This window comes from Xiphias gladius, chromosome 22 (assembly GCF_016859285.1).
Source record: "Xiphias gladius isolate SHS-SW01 ecotype Sanya breed wild chromosome 22, ASM1685928v1, whole genome shotgun sequence".
In the NCBI taxonomy this organism is placed as follows: Eukaryota; Metazoa; Chordata; class Actinopteri; order Istiophoriformes; family Xiphiidae; genus Xiphias; species Xiphias gladius.
Genome location: NC_053421.1, coordinates 25,291,885 through 25,311,281, shown reverse-complemented (window position 1 = coordinate 25,311,281; position 19,397 = coordinate 25,291,885). Strand labels below are relative to the sequence as shown.

Below are 19,397 nucleotides of genomic sequence, written 5' to 3'. Positions count from 1 at the left end.
CACAAAACGATGGGGAATGATCAAAGCCGGAGAGTGAGCGGGACCGCCGCGGTGCCAGCCGCCTTCCTTCCAGCAAGCCACACCTGCTGCAGCGGAGTGCGTACATGTCTAATGTGCAGCACAGTGGCCCTTATCGTTTAGCTCATGCCCTGGGGCTTTTTAACCCCTTGAACTGAGTCGAGGCTTTATGTTGGCATAGCTCATCTCGATGTGTTCTCCCACGATAATATTTCACTCTATGGATAGCTGCCAGCTCAACGCTCTCTCTCTCTCTCTGGTGGAATGCAGAGATAATAGTGGGGGGTTTCAAGATGATTTTTATGGAGGTGCTTAGTGCCAGCTGTAGTCCAGTGTATCCTACTTGTGTAAGTAGCCTGCTGGTACTGTACGCCGCAGTCAGGCTAACAACGCTCATCTGGTTGCTCAAATTCATTGAAATGTCAACCTCAGCGCGATAACTGATGAACACGGGGTTTGAATCGAGGGACAGTGATATATATATATATGTATGTGTGTGTGTGTGTGTGTGTGTGTGTGTGTGTCCCTCCTGTGTTTCAGTGCACTCCCTGGAGATCAGAGCCTTTTAAGTAAGAGGGAAATGGAAGACTGGAGCAATCTGTTTTTGCTTATTTGATAGTGTTGCCATGTGCTCGGGGTTCTTTGAGGCAATAACAAAAATATGCCAGCTTTAACTGCCCATCTGGTCAACTTAAAAAGGGAATATTGCTCTGTTTGAGAGTTCAGAGAATGTATGTAGTAGTTAAAAGCAGCAGAGTGTCTTAGATTTAGGTTTTGGAGAAAACTGTGGTCACAGTCAGTCACTGGATTTTTGCAGACATCAGTAAAAGCATTGGACCTTGATGATAGGTATGAGGTTTGAGGGTCACTGAAACTGTCACCTCATTGTACAACGAGTTCATTTCAGACTGATCTGTTGGGGGGGGGGAAACTGCCTGTAAAGCCAGAGTCTGTTAAAAATACTGTCTGTGCAGCTGTTGCATGCAAAACCACAAATGTTGAACATTTTATCTTGATTCTGACAAAGCTTTGTTAAGATGGAGATGCTTAGAGCTTGGGCCCATAATTGCCTGTTATTATAGGTAACACCAATGTGGTTACCCCACGGTTCTGAAATCTGTCTTTTGTTATAAACATGCCATGTTTCAATTAAAAGGAAACAGCAAAAACATGCTGAAAAATGCACACAACATCCAGCCAGACTTTCGCAACAAAAAACTCAACAATATAGAGGTAGGAAGGGAGAATATGGTTACACTCTCTGAAAAAGCGTCATGAGTGAATGCACTTAATGCAGCTTTTGCATCCTATGATCAGTTATGATCGCAAGAGAGGAGTTTTTCAGTTTTTGGAATGACTGACTAAATGTATTGAATCATGTCAAAATTATTAAAGAGACATCTGTGGTTCTCAGGCTGTCGGTTGAGATGCCCCCAAAATTTGAAAGTTGATATATACTGCCATCAAAACAGTTTCTGTGTCTGTGTACTGTGTACTTTGTTTATAGCAGCAGCTAGTTGGTGGACTCAGAACAACCTGGGCATTGTTGTTTCTCTAGCTAACAGGAGCTAAATGGCTAAAACTGGATGCAGTTGCTGAGTGTGCTAAAGCTTCAATTATACTCCCTTGCGGACCCGCACACGAACAGCTGCGGACACCACGGACGCGAAGTTGTTGTCATTATACTACTTTCTAGTCTGCTTGGAGTCCATTTGGAGGACTAAGCCCTTGTAGCGTAGTTGTCCACCCAGTCACAACAAACTGGAGGGTACGCGGACGTCGGCACAGAGCCTTGCATACACCCTCCTTATGATGAAATTTATGTCACTCAGACCCTAGTGGACCATCGCATACTCGTGGATATGGAAATTGTAACGCTATCCCTGGCTGGACAAATGTGACTGGCTGAAGCCGCCAATGTCATTACATTACATTACATTATGAAACAAAAAGGGATATGAACTTGAAGTATCCCTGGGGGAAAATGCTATTAACAGATAAAAGCAGTTTTGAAAAAGAGCATTTTGAGATACAAAAATAGCGTTAACTGTTTAGGCCTCTAAAAACTATTCAAATGAAAAAAACAGAGGGCTGAACATCATTTTTGGTTTAACTGCTCACAACTCACATGCAGCTTGTGAAAGAGAGTCATAAGTCAACACTGCTTTGCTGAAAACGGTCACAAGCCAGAAAAGGCTGGGAACCCCTGACCTAAATGACTAGTACAGCTTGGTTAAATTTGGAAATTCAGTACTTGGAAGTTCACCAGATAACCTGGATTACTTTTATAAAGCCTGATTAAATTGTATCAGCTAATAAGAAGAGCACTGGCCACTGGCTTCACACTATTATCTTCTTCCCTCTCGCATTAACAGCCTCTCTCATGGGAAGCCTGAGTCTCATCACTTAGCCAGAAAAATTGTGGTTTGTCTTTGCCCACTGAGGTTTAACTCAACCAGAATTTTTCTCCAGGAATTCTTTATATCAATTAATCTGTAATAATCTGCACATTGCAAACATGAACATTGGTAAATGGAGTGCTGCTAGCCTTGAAGACACAGCTGTCTCTGAGTTTCCCAGAGCTGAACATGATCCGTCTCTGACATCTGTCCATCAGTAATCTCCGCTAAGTGTGCGTGCATTAGGGTGGGCCTTGTGCCGTACCATATTTCACTGTCAAAGGAGAACCAGCTGGAGCACGAGAACAAGCAGTTTGCACCTGCATCACCATTGTTCCCATAATGAAAAGCACACCAGTCCCAGAGGGAGAATCCAACAGTGTCTTTTTGTACAGAGACAGGGTTGACCCGGGGATTTATGAGAGTGACAGACTCCCAGGACTAAATCATCATTTTCATGAGGAAGCCTGGGGCTCACACAGCCGTGTGCCAGTGGTACTAGGTCTTCGGACACACCCTGTTCGTCTGCAGAGATACTTTCCCTCTGTAAAGCTTTCTCTCATGTATTTTTCTCAGGGGCAATGTTTTTCTGTCCGCGAGCTTACATGAATGTGTCCCCTGCGTGCCAAGAGAACTCAAACAAGGGTCAGCCGTAAATCATTAATGGCGCAAAGCCTCTGTAAGATGATGGCGGTCACTTCGGAGTGGAAGAAACTGGGCTGAAAGTTAGCAGTTTGAATTCCTGCTTTGCCTGGGAAAATCTGTGTGGAGAGAATGCAATAACTCTCGTTGTGTTGCCGTTCGAGGAGAGCACATAACTACAAGGGAGGCCCCCCAAATGCAGCTCATGAGTGTGAGTGGTATTTGACAGTGGGAGGCTTTACTTTAGCACATAATGTGTGTAAATATGTATAACTGAGTAAATGAGAAGCAGGGAGTGTTTATAAAGCGCATGCTTGCTCAGCAAACCTTCCCTGCATTAAGTTAAGCTAAAGAATACCAGCGTCAGTGAAAGCAGGATTATCAACTTGAAGCCCCACAGGGCCTGTGAGGAAAGTTACAGGGAATACTGTGCTTTCATTGCATTGTTAAGATTCAGTGTTAGCAGGTGGCTCATGCATTTTTCTATCCGAGGGCATTGATTTTGGAAATCCAATAGATGGCCATGCTCCTTGGGCTCCTCTCTCATTACCACAGTATCAGCCTTGTTTGATATTCATGGTGGAATATTACGAGAAGATAAATCGTTTAATCTTAGCTTTTATTGAACCCTGTCATGAGTGAGACACTCATCTCCATCCTGTGGGTGTAGCTGAAGCAGTTTGATAGAATGATGGATTAGAAATTAGCTAGTTAGGGAATTTTGCAAAAACACGATCGAACTCCATCCGCTTGAATTTCACTGCGGCAATGGATGGTGCTTTATATACCGAAACACTTTCAAGGTCCTGACGTTGCACTTTTCCAAAGCTTCTTAAGGTACATGCTAAAGGCCAAATACATACATTTTTTGAGCAAAATACCTTATCGTGAATAAAGTATTCCATGCCCATAATGGCTATAATTTGTGGTTTTTCATTTGATTTGCCGATAACTTTAGCTTTTCACTATTACTGCTGTGCTGTTTTTGTCACTGCATGTCCAGGAGATCACCCGTCAGTCCAAAAATGTGGGTGGGACTGTAACAGGTTTCTCCTTGGAAGTTTGGGTTTCGGTAGGTAGCACCATTCCCTTATTCTGTTCAGCTATAGTCACAGTGATGTATACTAAGCGTTAGCAGCTTTTGAGTTAGAATCCTTCCACTGCCAGTTTGCACTGTCATCGCTTCTAAATCTACACATTTACAGATGATACAGATGTGTTTGTTTTTAATAGCCTGGTGGTAGTTGGCACCAAGTAGCAGTGGGAGAGAATGTATCCAGCAAGCCCCCATCTTCAATGAAGTTGAGCATTTTGATGCTTTTTGGATTTGGAGTTTGATATGAAAGCTTTTAGGGGTGCTAAGGTCTTAGCCAGTACGGACTGTATGCAGTCATGTTTTTAGTCTACGGCTTCATAAAAAGTGGCTGGTGTGGCCACCAAACTGGTCTTTATGAAGGTAACTGTCTGACCAAAACATTGTAAAGCGAAGCAGAAACAAGACCTAGAGCCAACAAACCGTGCTAGCATCGCTGCTCTAAGGCACGGCAGCGGTTTGAGCTAAATGCTAACATGCTGCTTACATTCTGATGTTTAGCAGGTATAAGTTAATCATGTTCACCATCTTTGTTTAGTGTGCTAGCATGCTAACATTATCAACCAAAGTGATGGACCTACCAACAATACCATCCCTGGAGCCACACCGCGAACGTTGCTAAAAAGTGCGTGGGAGCAGTTTTTTCGTTTTTTAATTTGTAACTGCGTAAGCTGAATTGAAGTGATGAAAAGTACTTTTCTTGTTATATCTGACCCTTGATTTTTTTTTTTTTAGAATAGGTAGGGCTAGCTTAGATGCAAAAGCTTTGATTCGCTGGATGGGCAAAATTGATAGACAGGTTGTTTTATTTCAACTGAGCACAGACAAAAGCCAAATTCACCTTTTAATTATATAAAAATATGATGGAAAATTATGTTAAATAGCCTATATGGCTGCATTACAGCCAGTTTTAGCACTATAAGAGCTGACTGTTAGAATTGAACGATGGTGCTGAATGAAGTGTGATGATTTAAGATTACAGGAGGACCTGGTGGAAAGGGGGGGTTACATTTTTATCTTTCATCTCAGCTGGATAGGGGACGGAGCGTTAGACTGCCAGATGCCTTGAGGGAGCCCTCCCAGTTCGATATTTCATCCTGATGGGACGCAGTGGTGTGTTGAGGGGTCAGCGGTGGAGAGCAATGGGGAAAATGTGGGGGGAACATTCATACCTGGTGAAAAACACCATGTCTGGGCAAGAGAAGTGCAGGGAGTAGAAGGCGGAAGGAAGGGAGTGCAGAAAAAGAGGGGTCAGGGTTAGACGAAAATGGAGAAATAAATCAAAAGGAGGAGACGCATAAAGAGTGGTGTCTGGAGCGGGAAGAAGGCTGAGTGTTGGAGGGTGGAGTAAATATTCACGGCGAAATAAAGACAGGGCAAGAATATGACAAGGAGAGGGAAAGCGAATGAGAGTGCAACGTTTGACCTTCCTCCTAAAACGCATCTATTTGGTCCATACATAAACTTTAGTTTCATTTCCAAATGTCGCTTCACCTCCACTCTGCAATTTTATTCCTTAATACGACATATAAATATAATGAGACTTTTTTATATGAAGAAGCATTTGTCAAATGAACAGTTTATTTTACTTTTTTTCATGGCTCTCCATTATCCTATGTTAACTAATTGGACCTACGGATTAAACAGAGACACTACATTTTAGGAACATGTAAATGAATACACTTACTTTTTAAAGAGATTTCCCTCAATGTTAAAAGCCTCCACCCAAACGAAAAGCAGATAAACAAGCATAATCATCGGGTGGAAACAGACATTTCCCCAAAGGGTTTAAGAAGGAAGCGTAAAATTTGAGGAAGATCAAGTAGATCTTCAGTAACTCAGTTAAACCATTAAAATATGAAAAAGGGGTTTGAAGATAAAAAGCATTTTTAGAATTTCATTCAAAGCACAGACTGTGAATTTTCCTATTCAGTGAAGCGCTCAACATCTCAGCACCTCATCTCTCTGCCTTCTATCTATCTACAGTATCAGTCTTTCCTTCCTCGTGTGCAAGTGTGTCTGTTAGAGTCATTTTACCCATTATACTGCACATAATTTGCACTCTTTAGAATATATTTTCCAAATAAATACAGTAGCAGTAGCGTAGGTGGAAATATTATATTGACACAAGGACAACTTATATCTATAAGTCTTGAGTTATGCCTAGAAGAGAGAAACCCTCAGTTCTGTTCAATTTAATCATATATAAAATAACTCTCTTAAGATAACAGGTTTTATTATATGCGCATGCTTTATACCAGTTACAAGCACCTTGATTTGATTGTATACATATGCGCAACAGACGTTGAAATTCTCATAACATTTTAAAGTGACGCTTCATTTAATAAATTTATCTCCCAATAATTTCCTTAGTTTCCTGGAAAAAACCAGGGAGTTTGGTAGTAATTACAGGAAAAATAGAGGCAAAGTTCTGAGACTTCTGGATGAATTCCCATGGAAGAGAGTGCTCAAATAAAACCCCAGTGGATGTTTATTCCTTATTCATTTATCAGTGGAAGCTTTATTCTGCATTTATGATGAGTTGTCTGTTTGTTTGCAGACACATTTCACATTTTGCACGTTAGGCTCACCTGCTATCCTCCGAAAAAAAGTCTCAAGCTTGGGCTAGCTTAGCATTTAGAAGTAACTGGAAGTGCACCAACTGATCACTCTATTATATGGGGCTTTCCCTCCTAAGAGATTATTCGGAAATAAATTGGAATTCACAAACCCATAAAAATTAAGAGTTACCAATTTTACTTTATTTTCTGAGAGATGCTGATTTTGTACCCAGTCAGAAAATAGACATACACATGATACAACACATTGTAACAAAGTGCTTCATAACAGAAACATCAGAAAAGTCATTGGCCAAAACTACAAATGCCGAGCCTTATAGGCAGCTGCGTTAACAAATGACGCGCAGCCAGTGGCTACTGACCTGCAGTGCACTAAAGGCGTCGACTGCAAAATTTAGAATCATAGATATCTTGCCTTGCCAGTCGCGGTAGTAGTAGGGAATGACTTTAGTTTGGGCTTAAACGGTGGCTCATTTCACACATCGAGCTGTCTGTCACCTGTGCCGGATCTTACCTCAGAGGTTGGCTTTGGGGATTGGGGGCACACACAAAGGGGTTTTGAGAGTGTTCCTCATCTTATTTTTGGGCGATTCATGCCCCCCCCCCCCATGTTTGTGGTGTGGAGCCCCGAAACTGACAAAATGTATTAAAAAATGATCACACAAGTCAGATTATAGGTACCTTGTGTAAAGGCAAAATAAATCAATGAATAATATCGTTAGTTAAACAATTTCGATAGTTTAAAAAGGAGTATAAAGTTTTCCTCTTTTCCTCTAATCAACTAAAACTTCAACTTCTTTCTTTTTTCATATCATTCTGATTTTATCACAGACTTAATCATGTATCTATTTCCTTTACACAACATTTTCTTTTCCTCACCACATTTAAAATTTTCTTTTGCATATATATATTGAGGTGGGCGTGTCCATGCATGTGTGGAGCAGTTATTGGATGTTAAAGGAAAAGGAAAAAGCTTTATATTTCTTTTTTTTAACTTCCATTTTAATTATTTCACTCTAGTATTTAATGGCGTATTCAGGTATATTTTGGACTTGTCTGATAACCTTTTACTACATTTTGTCAGTTGCACAGTGGCCCCTTAGAGCTTTAACGCTGGGCTTTTACTTTGGGAATCTCGAGGTTGGACTCATCACGTTTCCTACCTGATAAATGCCCTGATTTAATATTTTGGTGGTCACTCATCTCCCTCCTGTGTCATAACGTCCTGTGTTTTCTAAAGCACACCTGGAACCCCGCTCTCGCTCATTATAAGCCAATAACCCCCCCCCCCTTAGGTTTTGACTTGCTTATTTCTGAAGTCCTTTCCACGTGGCAACAATCTACGACGTCGGCTGATGATGAACTAACAGACTGGGTCAGGTGGTGGAGGTAATTGGGAGACACATAGTGGGGAGGATTATGTTTGACAGGTCATTCATCCCACTTTAGTTAATAGTAAGCGAGGCTGGTCGCTGTGAATAGAGCATCTAGACCTCCACCACCAGTGGAGCCCTCATTGAGCAGTCATTCTCTCGCTTTATGTGTATTTTGATTAGATATGAACGTGTATTTTAAGCACCTTGTTGCCTTTAGATTCCTCAGTAACTCGTGGAGCATGTGAAGAGAACGCCCAGTATAAACACCACATGCCTCACTCATACACACATACACATATATGTCAAATATATCACACATTGTATATATAACACATTATAACATAGGCATCTGTTGTTAGTGTGTATTAAGTATGTGCTCTCCAGAGGCTCCAGAGTAGTATCACATACAGCTTTGCAACACACATCATTACAAAGCCTCAAGAACTGCCAGTGCTGCATATAAATTACCTAATTGTGCAATTACATGAATGTGCAGTAAGTTTGTCTTTTGCTTGGGCTCATTGGTTTGTCTTTAAAAAAAAAAAAAAAAAATCTTATTGGTGTTGTTAATTTATCTTTGATTTATCGTTTAAGATTCCCTCGTTCCCACTGAATTTAAATGCACTTAGTCACTTTGGATAAAAGTGTGTGCCAGGTGTATGTAATGTAAAAAAAAGCTACTTCTCTCACGCCCGGTTCCAGAAACAATGTTGATACTTGTTTTTCCCCATAGACAAGGTTATGTGAGTCACAGTTGAAGCGCTTCTGTGGCTTTCATCAGCATGAAAACTCTGCCGGATGAATCATCAGTACAAAAGATGAATGGCCATGTTAGAAAAATATCTGGTTCTTTGATTAAAGAGTCAAAGGTACAAGTCTGTGGACATAAAACCATAAAGGCTTCGTTTCCACAGGTGCATTCTGTTATGAGCACCACTAATGGCGTGTGGACGCTGAAGATCACATTGCTGAGAAAACTGACAATGTAATCCTCGGTTTCGATGAGTTAATTTTGAACTGATGCCGCAACTGTGGCTACGTGTTTTGTTCCCGACGGCAGCGACAAAGCGTTTTGAATTTGCTACCATTCGGATTCGTGCCGCTGAATGAGGCGGCTCAGGCTCAGTGTTTTGTAGTATATAAACCCGTCCACCAGGCCGAAATGGAAAAAATAGGATTTCTCTGAATCAAAGTCGAAGTATTTAAAACTAATGGCCACAACATAAACCTTTTTGTAAGGATCGTTACATTATCTGGGTCACGTCTGTGTTTCTGCGTTAGGCAACACTGAAAATATCCTTAAACCGCCCTTCGAAACGAGATGTGTGCAGTAGCGTGAAAAGCCTGGTCACGTGTTTCTCGTCACTTTTTGGTAGAGGAGTGACTCTTGTTTCCATCTGGACTATGAATTGAAAAAAAAAAAACAAACCCCATACATGGTGCTGGATAATGAACACACATCCATTGTTTGAACATTTCTCTGAACGTCAGAGGAATGCCTTTTGTTCCAACAAATCTAAAAATGGTTACCAGAGCTATTGGTATTGATCAATCAACCCCCTGCAGTAATGTTATAGTCATTTTATGCTGTAGAGCGGCAAAATTGTGACTTAGTGCTCCTTCAGAGTGATTGTAATGGCCTCAAAGGGAGTTCAGACAGCCGAATTAAACCAAAATGTCACATAATGGGTTATTTGATGCTTTGTTGTGTATTTTGTATTTTAGATCCAGATTTTTTCGTTTGACACTAACTCCTTCTGTCACACAAAAAAAAAAACCCCGCATCACAGACGGCTGGCATATGAGGCCTTGCGCAACCAAAACAGATAGCACTCAGTCTGTGTTTTTTGTCGCTTTTATCAGTCGCCCGCTGCAGAAGTCAGCCAGTCTCGACTTGACCGTCTCGGCTCATCACTGTCGCGTCCTGTCACATTATCCGGCAGTGCTGAGTGCGGGAGCGTCGGTGGTGGCTGCTGTGCTGAACTCTGAGACGGACAGGCCTTCTGTGGGCTGTCAGATAGTATCCGGCAAATGACCTGCTTATTCTCCCTCGCTGTCGGCACGCTGCCAACATCTCCACTGACAGACGCACATCAGTAGGAATCAGAGGCACACAGACGAATGAAAGGAGACACCCGCAGACAGAGAGCAGCGCGAACAAGACAATCGCTTTACTTAAACTGTTAAGATACCTTTACATTTCTCAGAAAACTAACACATAAAATGTATTATTAAACTGTAATGTCTTGCGTATCTGCAAGCTTTGAAGTCGGCTTTTAGATTAGACCTGATGGTCAAATTCCTCTGAAATGTACTTGCACGAAGAAAAGCTTTGCATTACATCTCAAAGCAGGAAGAGAAATATGAAGTTTTAGAGTATTTGAAATGTATGTGAGAAGTGAGATTGAAAAAAAATGTAGGTAACTAGACCTCTTGTAAGAAGAACAAAGAGGGCTAACAAGAAGTACAAAAAGAAAGCTATTCAAAGCTGCATTATGCGACATTTTTACATTACAATTATAATTAAGCTCCACCACGCATTAGTCTGAATCTTTGACTGCGTATGAGATCTTAAAGCCTCCGTGTTTACCCTTTACATGCTTTTTTTCCGATGACGTTGAGGCCGTTTGCGTGAGTCCGAGACCTGTTCAAAAGCGCCGCAAACACTTCCCGCTCTTCAATTGCAGATCGGCTGCGTTCGCCATCTGCTCTCTCGTCGTCCGTGGTGGCTTTGCTGCTACCTCCAGCGGCGGGCGAGAGGCTGTTACTAAGCAGACAGCTCATCAGGATGACTGACAAGGGTTGGTGCTGGAACCCGACCAGCTGAGGGAAGAATTGCATATTGGAAGCTGTAGGAAGTGATATGAAAGATGACGCTGGATTCGCTGCGGACTGAGGCGGCGCGCTGCCGCAGTCTCGAAAATGGGCATACGCGATCTGCGCTGGCGTGTGTGGGTGTTTTGCACTGTGTGTTTTGCATGTGGATTATATGTGCGTCGCGGTACATTGGCCCCGGCGACATTTCCGTCCCTGGCAGGCGGGGCCCATGTGGAGTGTGTGGCTCGGTGGGTGGCTGATGGGAGCGGAGCTCGGGGAATAACGTGTCCCTGGCGCCGCAGCTGCTCCCTGCAGACGAGGCCCCGAACACATCATGTTTCGGTGCAGGGCGGGATCGAAATGCTACATGACAGGGGGATTTCTTTAAAAGATACATGGAAAGATGCACAGGAGGTGGTGGAGTTTTTGGCGCTGAATTGTGGGTAAATTACCAATGCTGCCAAGTGTAGCACAGCGGAATAAATTCAGACAGAGAATTTCGATCCCTTTTTCACCACTTTATACCCAGTGATTAATGATATTTCCAAAAAATAAGTACGAATATCTCCACTGATCATTTTGCAGGATGGTGTCATTTCTTGTGGTCTCATCACTATGCATTCGTTTCACAGCATCTGCTGTGTGAAGGAGAAATAACATGTTCCTTGCCCAATGCATGTTTCTAGTAAGAGGTCATCCATTCTCTTGTGGCCCAGATGTTTTTAACTGGCGTGAGCTTTCCAGAGCTTGGGCCCCACTTTCCCAGCAGGCTGCAGTGCGTCTGGTGCTCTGCTGTAGTGTTTCCCCCTGCCAGCGAGCCTTGCCAACTCCATGTGTCATCCTCCTCTCTCGTCCCAAAGACTTGGGTGAGATTTACAGTACAAAGGAAGACTGTTGCATAACACTTTCTTTCTCTCCAGTTCGGCAACAAAGTGTGTCAGAGCAAAAGCAGAGGAGAGCCCCTGCTCCGCTAACGTAATGCAGAGTTTTCAGTGCTTTCGGGGTGAAAGGCTGATCTCTTTGCCAGGCTGCACATTTCACTGCATATCATCTAATGCGTTTCAGTTGAAGAAGTGAACATAATATGCTCCTAACCTTTCCACATCGCCTACGCATTTAGTGCACAAGTGTTTCAAAAACGCTGACTGCGTGTTGCATATGAATCAATAAAGCAAGGAACGGCTGTAGTTTTTACGAAAGCGATGCCAACGCTGGTATCTGATGGCAGTTCACCTCTGATATCAGCTACTTTAAAACGCGCCACTCTATATTTTAAACATTTTAATTTACTAAAACATTCCCTGCAAATGTATTCCCCATTAAAAGCTGATAATGTATCCGATCATTTTCCCAACTGTTGTGTAGGTGTGTGAGGTCGCACTTCTCAAAGCAACTGTAAAAGCTTTTATTAGCACAGTATCTTCTCCACTCTTCTCTCTGTACAATAATGTGTCACGTAGCTCAGCATAACTATAAATTTTCACTTAATTATCAACTTTTTTTTTTTTTTTTTTACATAAGAGGATCCAACTTGGTGTCTTTTTGCTTCTTTCAGTTGACTTTGAATGCATTCACGCTGCCTCTAAATTTTCGTTTGACATCTGAAGCACTTTTAGAGCCAAACAAAGCTAATAAAATTAAGCGAAAAATAATAATTTTCGTCTTGAAGCAGCAGTATTTGTTTTTTCCCTCCTTGGGAGAAAACCGTAAACACTACACTGACGCACTGACACCTCATAAATTTGATATGGCGAATTTGTAGGCAAACTCGTAGCTCATTTACACATCATTTCGTCCGTTGGCCTTTTTCTGCTTTCTCTTACCACACACAGTGTATGTATTTTGCTGATGAATACTTTGAGCGTGACTCAGCTCAGAACGTGAGCATCTGCCCTGATTTTCTGCAGTTTGCGAGTTTGATCCCCAACCGGGCCGTATCTCGGTTCTCAAAACCGCGCGTAATTAACCCCAGCAGACCAGCTCCCCGTGTCTGCTTTTTTTTTTTTTTTTTTCTCACATGTTCTGTGTCAGTGCACAGTGCGGCAGAAATTTCCCATCGCGATTACATACCACTGGATTTGCTGCAGTGCTGAAACACAATGACATTTTCTAAATCTTTTGTGTTGATTGCCACGGTGGATCGTACAGTAAGTGTCTGAAAACACCCACAAAGGACTACTTTGTCCTACAGTGATTTGCTGTAAACATAAACACAGAGTGACTCATGTGAGACTCCCGCTCTTCACTGATGTCTCAGTTGCCACCATTGTTTTGCTGTGAGAAGAACATTTTCATTGGAGCACGATTTCGATTACAAAACCAAATGTACTCATTTTGGTAGAAAGCACTTACTGGATCCGATGTATGAAAATTGAACAGTTTAAAGAAAACAGAAATATGTTATTTTACTTGACACTTACGGTCCAAGGAAGAAAGAGACAGAAGTGATTCAAGACAGTAGGAAAAACTACAGGAGTATTTAAATGGATACTTAAAGATTCTGAACTCACTTCTTGCTCAAAAAGCATCAGTAACAAAGCAGAACTCTGTGAAGAATAATAATGTGCTTTCCTTTTGAAAACAAATCCTATTTTTTTTTTTTTTCGCCATTAAATCTGGTGTCAAAGTCGGAACCACGTTGACGGCACATAACTCCATTAACCCCTTGCAATAGCCTGCAGACATTGGACTTTAATAGTTTTTCACTGGGTTATTCCCATAAAAACTGACAAATAGTTGTCTTCACGACATGAAGTGGGTATGAATGCCACATTGTTGGTTTTGGAAAGTTACAGCAGTGGTCAGATACAGAGCCCCTCCCTAATCTGACATTTGAATTTGGCTACCTGACAAGCCGTTCTGAGACAGTATACCGGGCCCCTGAGCCTGAATCCAAATGTCTCTCTATCCCAGCCTGAACCTGTTTCTGTTTCTGAGCCCGGATCTGCATTTGTCCGAGCCGTAACATTATACTCTGCTTGAGCGTGAACCTGTTTCTGTGTCTAAAACCACCTCACTATCTGAACCAGTCTAAGCGGTCCCTGTTTCTGGGCCCGGATCTGTCTGTGCGCTTGGCCTGAACTTGTCTCTCTCTCTCTGAGCCTGAGACTTCTTTTCTGCCTGGGCCTGAATCCGTTTTGGCTTCTAAACCTGAGCCAGTTTCTATGTTTAAATTGGAGCCAGTTGCACTCTGACAGACTGTGATTCAGCTTCTTTGACTGAACCTGAACCTCAAATGTCCTCTAAGTGAGAGCTCACTGTCTCTCACTGCATGCCGCCCCGGTCTACTTGTCTTTATTCTTTTCTGAGCACATGTCCTCCAGCGTCCAGTCCCTCTATCGTGTCAGGTTTCCTAGAGTCTCAATCCCCCATCTCGGTAAAAACAGCTAAAACCAATACTGGACCGTGTGTCTGAACGCTTCAGCTCGTATCCTGGCATAAGTGACGCTATTGAGGAGTTATCCGCTGGTCGTCCTGTCTCCACGTTCTTGGCGGCACACTAGGCCAGCCTGCTGGATGTCGGTAGCCATCCCTAGGACAGGGTTTCTGTCACGACTATGCCTACACTGTCTCACTCTTCGCTCCTTCAAGTCCCTGTCTTCTCCTTCTACGACTGCGTCTTTTTTTCTGGACCTTTCCGTTCTCTGCTTTGCGTCACCTGCCCTCTAGTTGTCCTCTTAATTTCCACTTTCCCGAAAACATTTGGGCTAATAAATAATTTCTACAAGTCCATTAGACATTCTAATGGTAGCCTGGATTATAAATTGATGAATTTACAAACCAAATATCAATTTACATTTTGATGCAATAAATCAATAGATTAAAAAACAAAACAAAACACTGCCTTCATGTGCGTTCAGTCTCTGAGCAGTGAAGTCCATTTACACACTGTGGTTTGACTGATCTGAGCACAGTGTAAATACAGAATGCCGTTTTTAATGAATGTGCAGATGTTTGTCAAACAGTATAAACATATTATCAGAACTTACAGAAAAACTTTAAAAAAACAAAACAAAAGAAAAACCCACTGCTGTGCCGACGGCAGTGTGTGTGTGTAGCCTACTTATTATTTTCACTGTGTGTATATGGAAAATACAAACTCCAAGTCATCAGAAAGTCACTGACAGCTGACTCAGCTGTGCCGGCGTCATCAGAAACAGACGTCACTTGATGGATGACGGTTCAGAGGACTGGACGTGTCATTTCTTTAAAAGCACGTTTCCTCGTCTCCTCTCTCCTCTCTCCTCCTTGAATTTCTCCTCCTGTCTTCAGTGGGAGGGACAACGGACGCAAGTGAGGGGAAACGTGGATGCAGTTAGGGGGAATTGAGATAAACACAGTGTCGACGCAGAGGCCAGGTTTCAGCCAGTCGTTGTGAAATTGTCTTTTGTTGCCTGTTTTCTGTGACGTTCGGGCCATTGCTGTCAGCTGCACCTGATTACTTGTCTTCCTGCTTTGGTCCTTGTTGCGTCGTTTGCCTAATTGTTACTTCCTGCCTGTGGCGAGGGTGGCTGACAGTGAATATACCAGAAATACCGTTCAGCACACAGCACACACAGCACCAAACACTAATTGCAACCTCAAAAATGAGTCAGCTTCACAACTGGCACAACATCAACAAACATTTGAAGCTTAACAAAAATAGGATTTAGTGTAGTGTTACTACAAGGTCTGTCCAGTTAAGCAAGCTTTTTGTATTTACAGGTTTATTTACTGAGTCCAGTAATCAGGATTACTGTCAGTCATTACATTCAATCAATGTAACAAGATGGATGTGTACCACTAGAGAACAGGAAAAGGTATTTAGTTAAATAAAAATTTAAATTACTGTGTGTTTCTACTTATTAAGTACCACAGTTTTTCACTTTTGTTCCTATGGTGAATATCTCAAGAAACTCTTTCTGCCCCTGCACACACACACATTGTACTTTTCAAAACAGCAAATAGCGAAAACAACTTCGGTTCAGTCAAACAGCGTCCAAGGAAAGTGACAGCAGAACACCAGTGTGTATACCTTCTGCAGCACAATTGTCAAGGCGGATTAATCCTCCCACACACTGTGTCTGCACCTTTCCACCTTCCTCGGCCGAGTTGTGCCTATTGAGTCTTTTCTCAGGGAGGCAGATGTGTTCGGTCATTCCTCAAATCTGTGTCACCACGCAGAGCGGAGGACCATACCAAACAGACGGGGCGGCAGCACGACCGCTCCCAGTCGGTCCCCGGGATGCGAGCGCACCGCATGCCCTCGACTCTCGCTTTGCGGTCTGTGTGCACGCGTGTTTGCGTGTGACAAAGAGGAAGTGCACGTGCGCAGCTTAGCATATTGGTACCGAGCGTGTTTTAGACAGCAATCGAGTTCCGCGGCTTGGACGGCAGGTCAGCAGGTTAAATTCATTTAGTTTTGGTTTCTTCTGAGAAGTTGTTGATGATAGTGAAAAGACAAGGTGGTGTTCTTTATGTTTTCACCTGAGGGATTTTGCCTACAGCCATTACAGTAATGTCCTTGTGTTAAAAGACTGATGCTCTATGCCCCCAGTAAGCAAATGAGGAATTAATTCTTGATAGTCTGTGTTAACGTCTGAGCCACGATCACCTTTTGATGCGAGAGACAGACGTCTGGCTTTATAGAAAAAGCTCCACGTGGCCTGTTTTCTCTTTACAGCCCAGGGAGAGTGGCGGAGGAGTGAAGCTGATTTACGGGTCGGCTCTAGCGCTGCTTTAATTAGCCTCTCCCTGTGTGTCTCTCCGTCCCCCCAGATGGACCCGGTGCGGAAAGCCGTCCTCCGTCACACCGCTCGCGCCCCCCCCACCGTCAAGAGGAAGCACGTCTCCTGCAGCGTTTGCCAGCTGAGGTTCAACTCACAGGTGAGCAGGCTCTCTCCTGAAGAGGAGCGGACGTTCAGAAGTCACAACTTCTCCTGCAGAAGATAGACACAGGAAAGAACCCCAACTGCATCACCACCTCCAGAGGACTTTTTGGTTTTGTTAGAGCAAATAAAATAAATTACAATATTTAAAAGCTTTCGATGGATTTCCATAAAATTTTGTTCCGATATTCAAAATGTTAGCATGCTAACACGCTAAACCATAGCTGTACCCCAAATCCACGCTACATACTAACTCTCTACAGTATGTACTTCATAGTAATTCTCATAGTAGCCTTTTTTTTTTTGCAGTAACTATACCAGAAAGTACTCCAGAAATAGGAAGTAAGCCTTTCTTAAGATTAATTGCTAATTTTTTTCTTCCGACGTCTTTTTTTACCCTTTTCACCACCAACCACAAATTATGCAATTTTTTTTTTTGAGCAGCTCCTCCATTTCCTTTCTGTATTGCATTGAAGAAGAAAAGTGCACCTTAACAGCACACCCAAAAATAGGCTGCATTTAGTCAGCATGCTGACTGCTTTGAGTATACCAATTTCTTTTCTTTTTCTTTTTTCTTTTTTTTGGTCATTTTTCCAGTGTGAACGCACTACATCCTAAAAACCTGCTTGGAGTTAGTTTGTAGCATGGATTTGGGACGCATGGATTGTGAACATGAAAACCACGATAAACAAACAACACAGAGATGCTAGTTCTGTGAACGATGTAGACTCTTAGTCGGGTTTGTCTGTGTGCGCCTCCTGTGGGAACCTGTCGAAAAGGAGCAAACTTATTGTAAAAATGCTAGAATGTCTTCATCAGTCCACAAGAGTGCAAAAATACAAATTGATTTGAAACACAACTATTCATTAATGTGATGACAGTAATAATGAGCAGGTGCTGCTTCTGCCCTACAGGGCAACACTGAATGAATTGGAAAATGGTTTTGAATCAAGAAAGTAGAAGCTTTATGTAGAGTGAGAACAACTTCTCCGCTGTTTTGAGTCAGAACCGCCGTTGTCGCTTAATTCAGCTTTTGAATTTGAATAGAATTTAAAAAACAAAAAAAACCAAAAAGCTTTGGGACAACCTTTTAGCCTGACCAGTAAATTAAAATTCAATCAGATGAATCATAATGTTAAAATATATGTGTAGGCAGCAAACATTCAACGACAGAATAAATTAAAAAAGGTTGAAATAGTGGATGAGATTATACCAAACCAGCAATTCCAACACTTTTGTTATGCACTAGCTATGATATTATGTTGTATTATATATTATTGCAGTAAAAATACAAGTGATAAAAAGAAATAAGCTTTTAAGCAGAGTATTCAAATGAATATACAGTACAGCGTACTGAGATAATCAAAGTAAAATGCGTGAGGAATATGAATAAAAAATTAAAAGTTGCTATTGATATTTATGAGAAGAGACACTAAAGTATTTTCTTAATCAGCAACAGGCTGTCGAGTATTTTACTTAATTCCTTCAGAAAAGAGGTGAGTCACAGGAGGATTTAGCTCCAGCAAAGAGCTGAAATACAGAACATGTATTCAGTCTTATGGTGGTGCTGGTGTTGACTGTGAATCAGGCAAATGGTTGTAGGAAATCACATATTGTAACCTGCAATTTTGCTATTGCTGTGAGGTTTTGATTTGTCAAGCGGAGTATCAGATGTGAGGGGAAAAAAATCAGTGACTTATGAGTTTCCGTCACGGTGCTGTGGGTGTTGGCAGTTAGTGTGTGGGTTTTATTAGCTTCCTAAAGTCGGATCCATCATGGAATTAACATGGTGGTCCAGAGGGGAGAGACGCATCCATTACTCCATCTCTGAACAACAACTTATACAAGACACTCAGTTATATAACACATTAATTTAAGAAATGGCACTTGCAGGACTTTTTAACCTATTACGCCTAATCTAATTCTAATTAAATCAGGTATTAAATGATCCTTTATTGTGTAGTTGTTTACAGCTCCACTATATCTCAAGAGCCGTGAATATTAGGCAGAATAAGGAGATGCTTTTGTTTGAAACTTCTTTTTTCTTTTTCAAATTTTTTCTGGTCTGAATCATCATGTTGTTGTTTGTACTTTACTGTTCCACAACTGTGATGTTTGGATTGGAAAGGACAGGAGGTCGAAAAGGAGAATTGGAGTTTGGTGTTTATCTGCAAAGTGTGCTGAATGTTTTTTTTCCCTCAGGTTATTTTTCTGCTTTAAGACATAACAGTCTTCAAACGTATTTTTCATTGTTTGGTTTCTTATGCGCTCACTCTTTGCTATTCAGAAGGTTGGCTACATAGATGTTTGAGTGTAACAATAACAATATTATTGACAGTGCCAGAGACAAAGATCTCTGGAACGAAATGCTGCTCTGTTAAGTTATAGATCTGTTAAATTGAAGTTGTTGGGAGCTATCAGAGCGGTGTGCAGATCTTTTGTCTGACTTTTGCATTCAGTTTGTTGTTTTGATATTCACCTGTATAAGGTTTTTGGCCTGTAACTTGGAGCTTTAACTAAGTTGAATTTGGAAGAACTTGGAAGGGCTTGGAAGAACTTGGAAGAAGTTGGAAGAACATGGTTCTTCGTTCTGCCTCGTTATTCAA

At 41.9% G+C, this 19,397-nt stretch overlaps 1 protein-coding gene across 3 annotated transcripts in view; it reads left to right on the top strand.

The window, feature by feature from the left end:
- Positions 1-19,397, top strand: part of znf385d (zinc finger protein 385D) — a 71,344-nt gene that overhangs the window by 16,556 nt on the left and 35,391 nt on the right. For 2 of the 3 annotated variants that reach the window (XM_040117839.1, XM_040117837.1), the window contains one exon: positions 16,682-16,789. The exons of the other annotated variant lie outside the window; for it this stretch is intronic. In XM_040117839.1, coding sequence (XP_039973773.1) covers positions 16,682-16,789 — 108 coding nt within the window. The remainder of the gene's footprint in view (positions 1-16,681; positions 16,790-19,397) is intronic. 3 annotated transcript variants of the gene reach the window in all.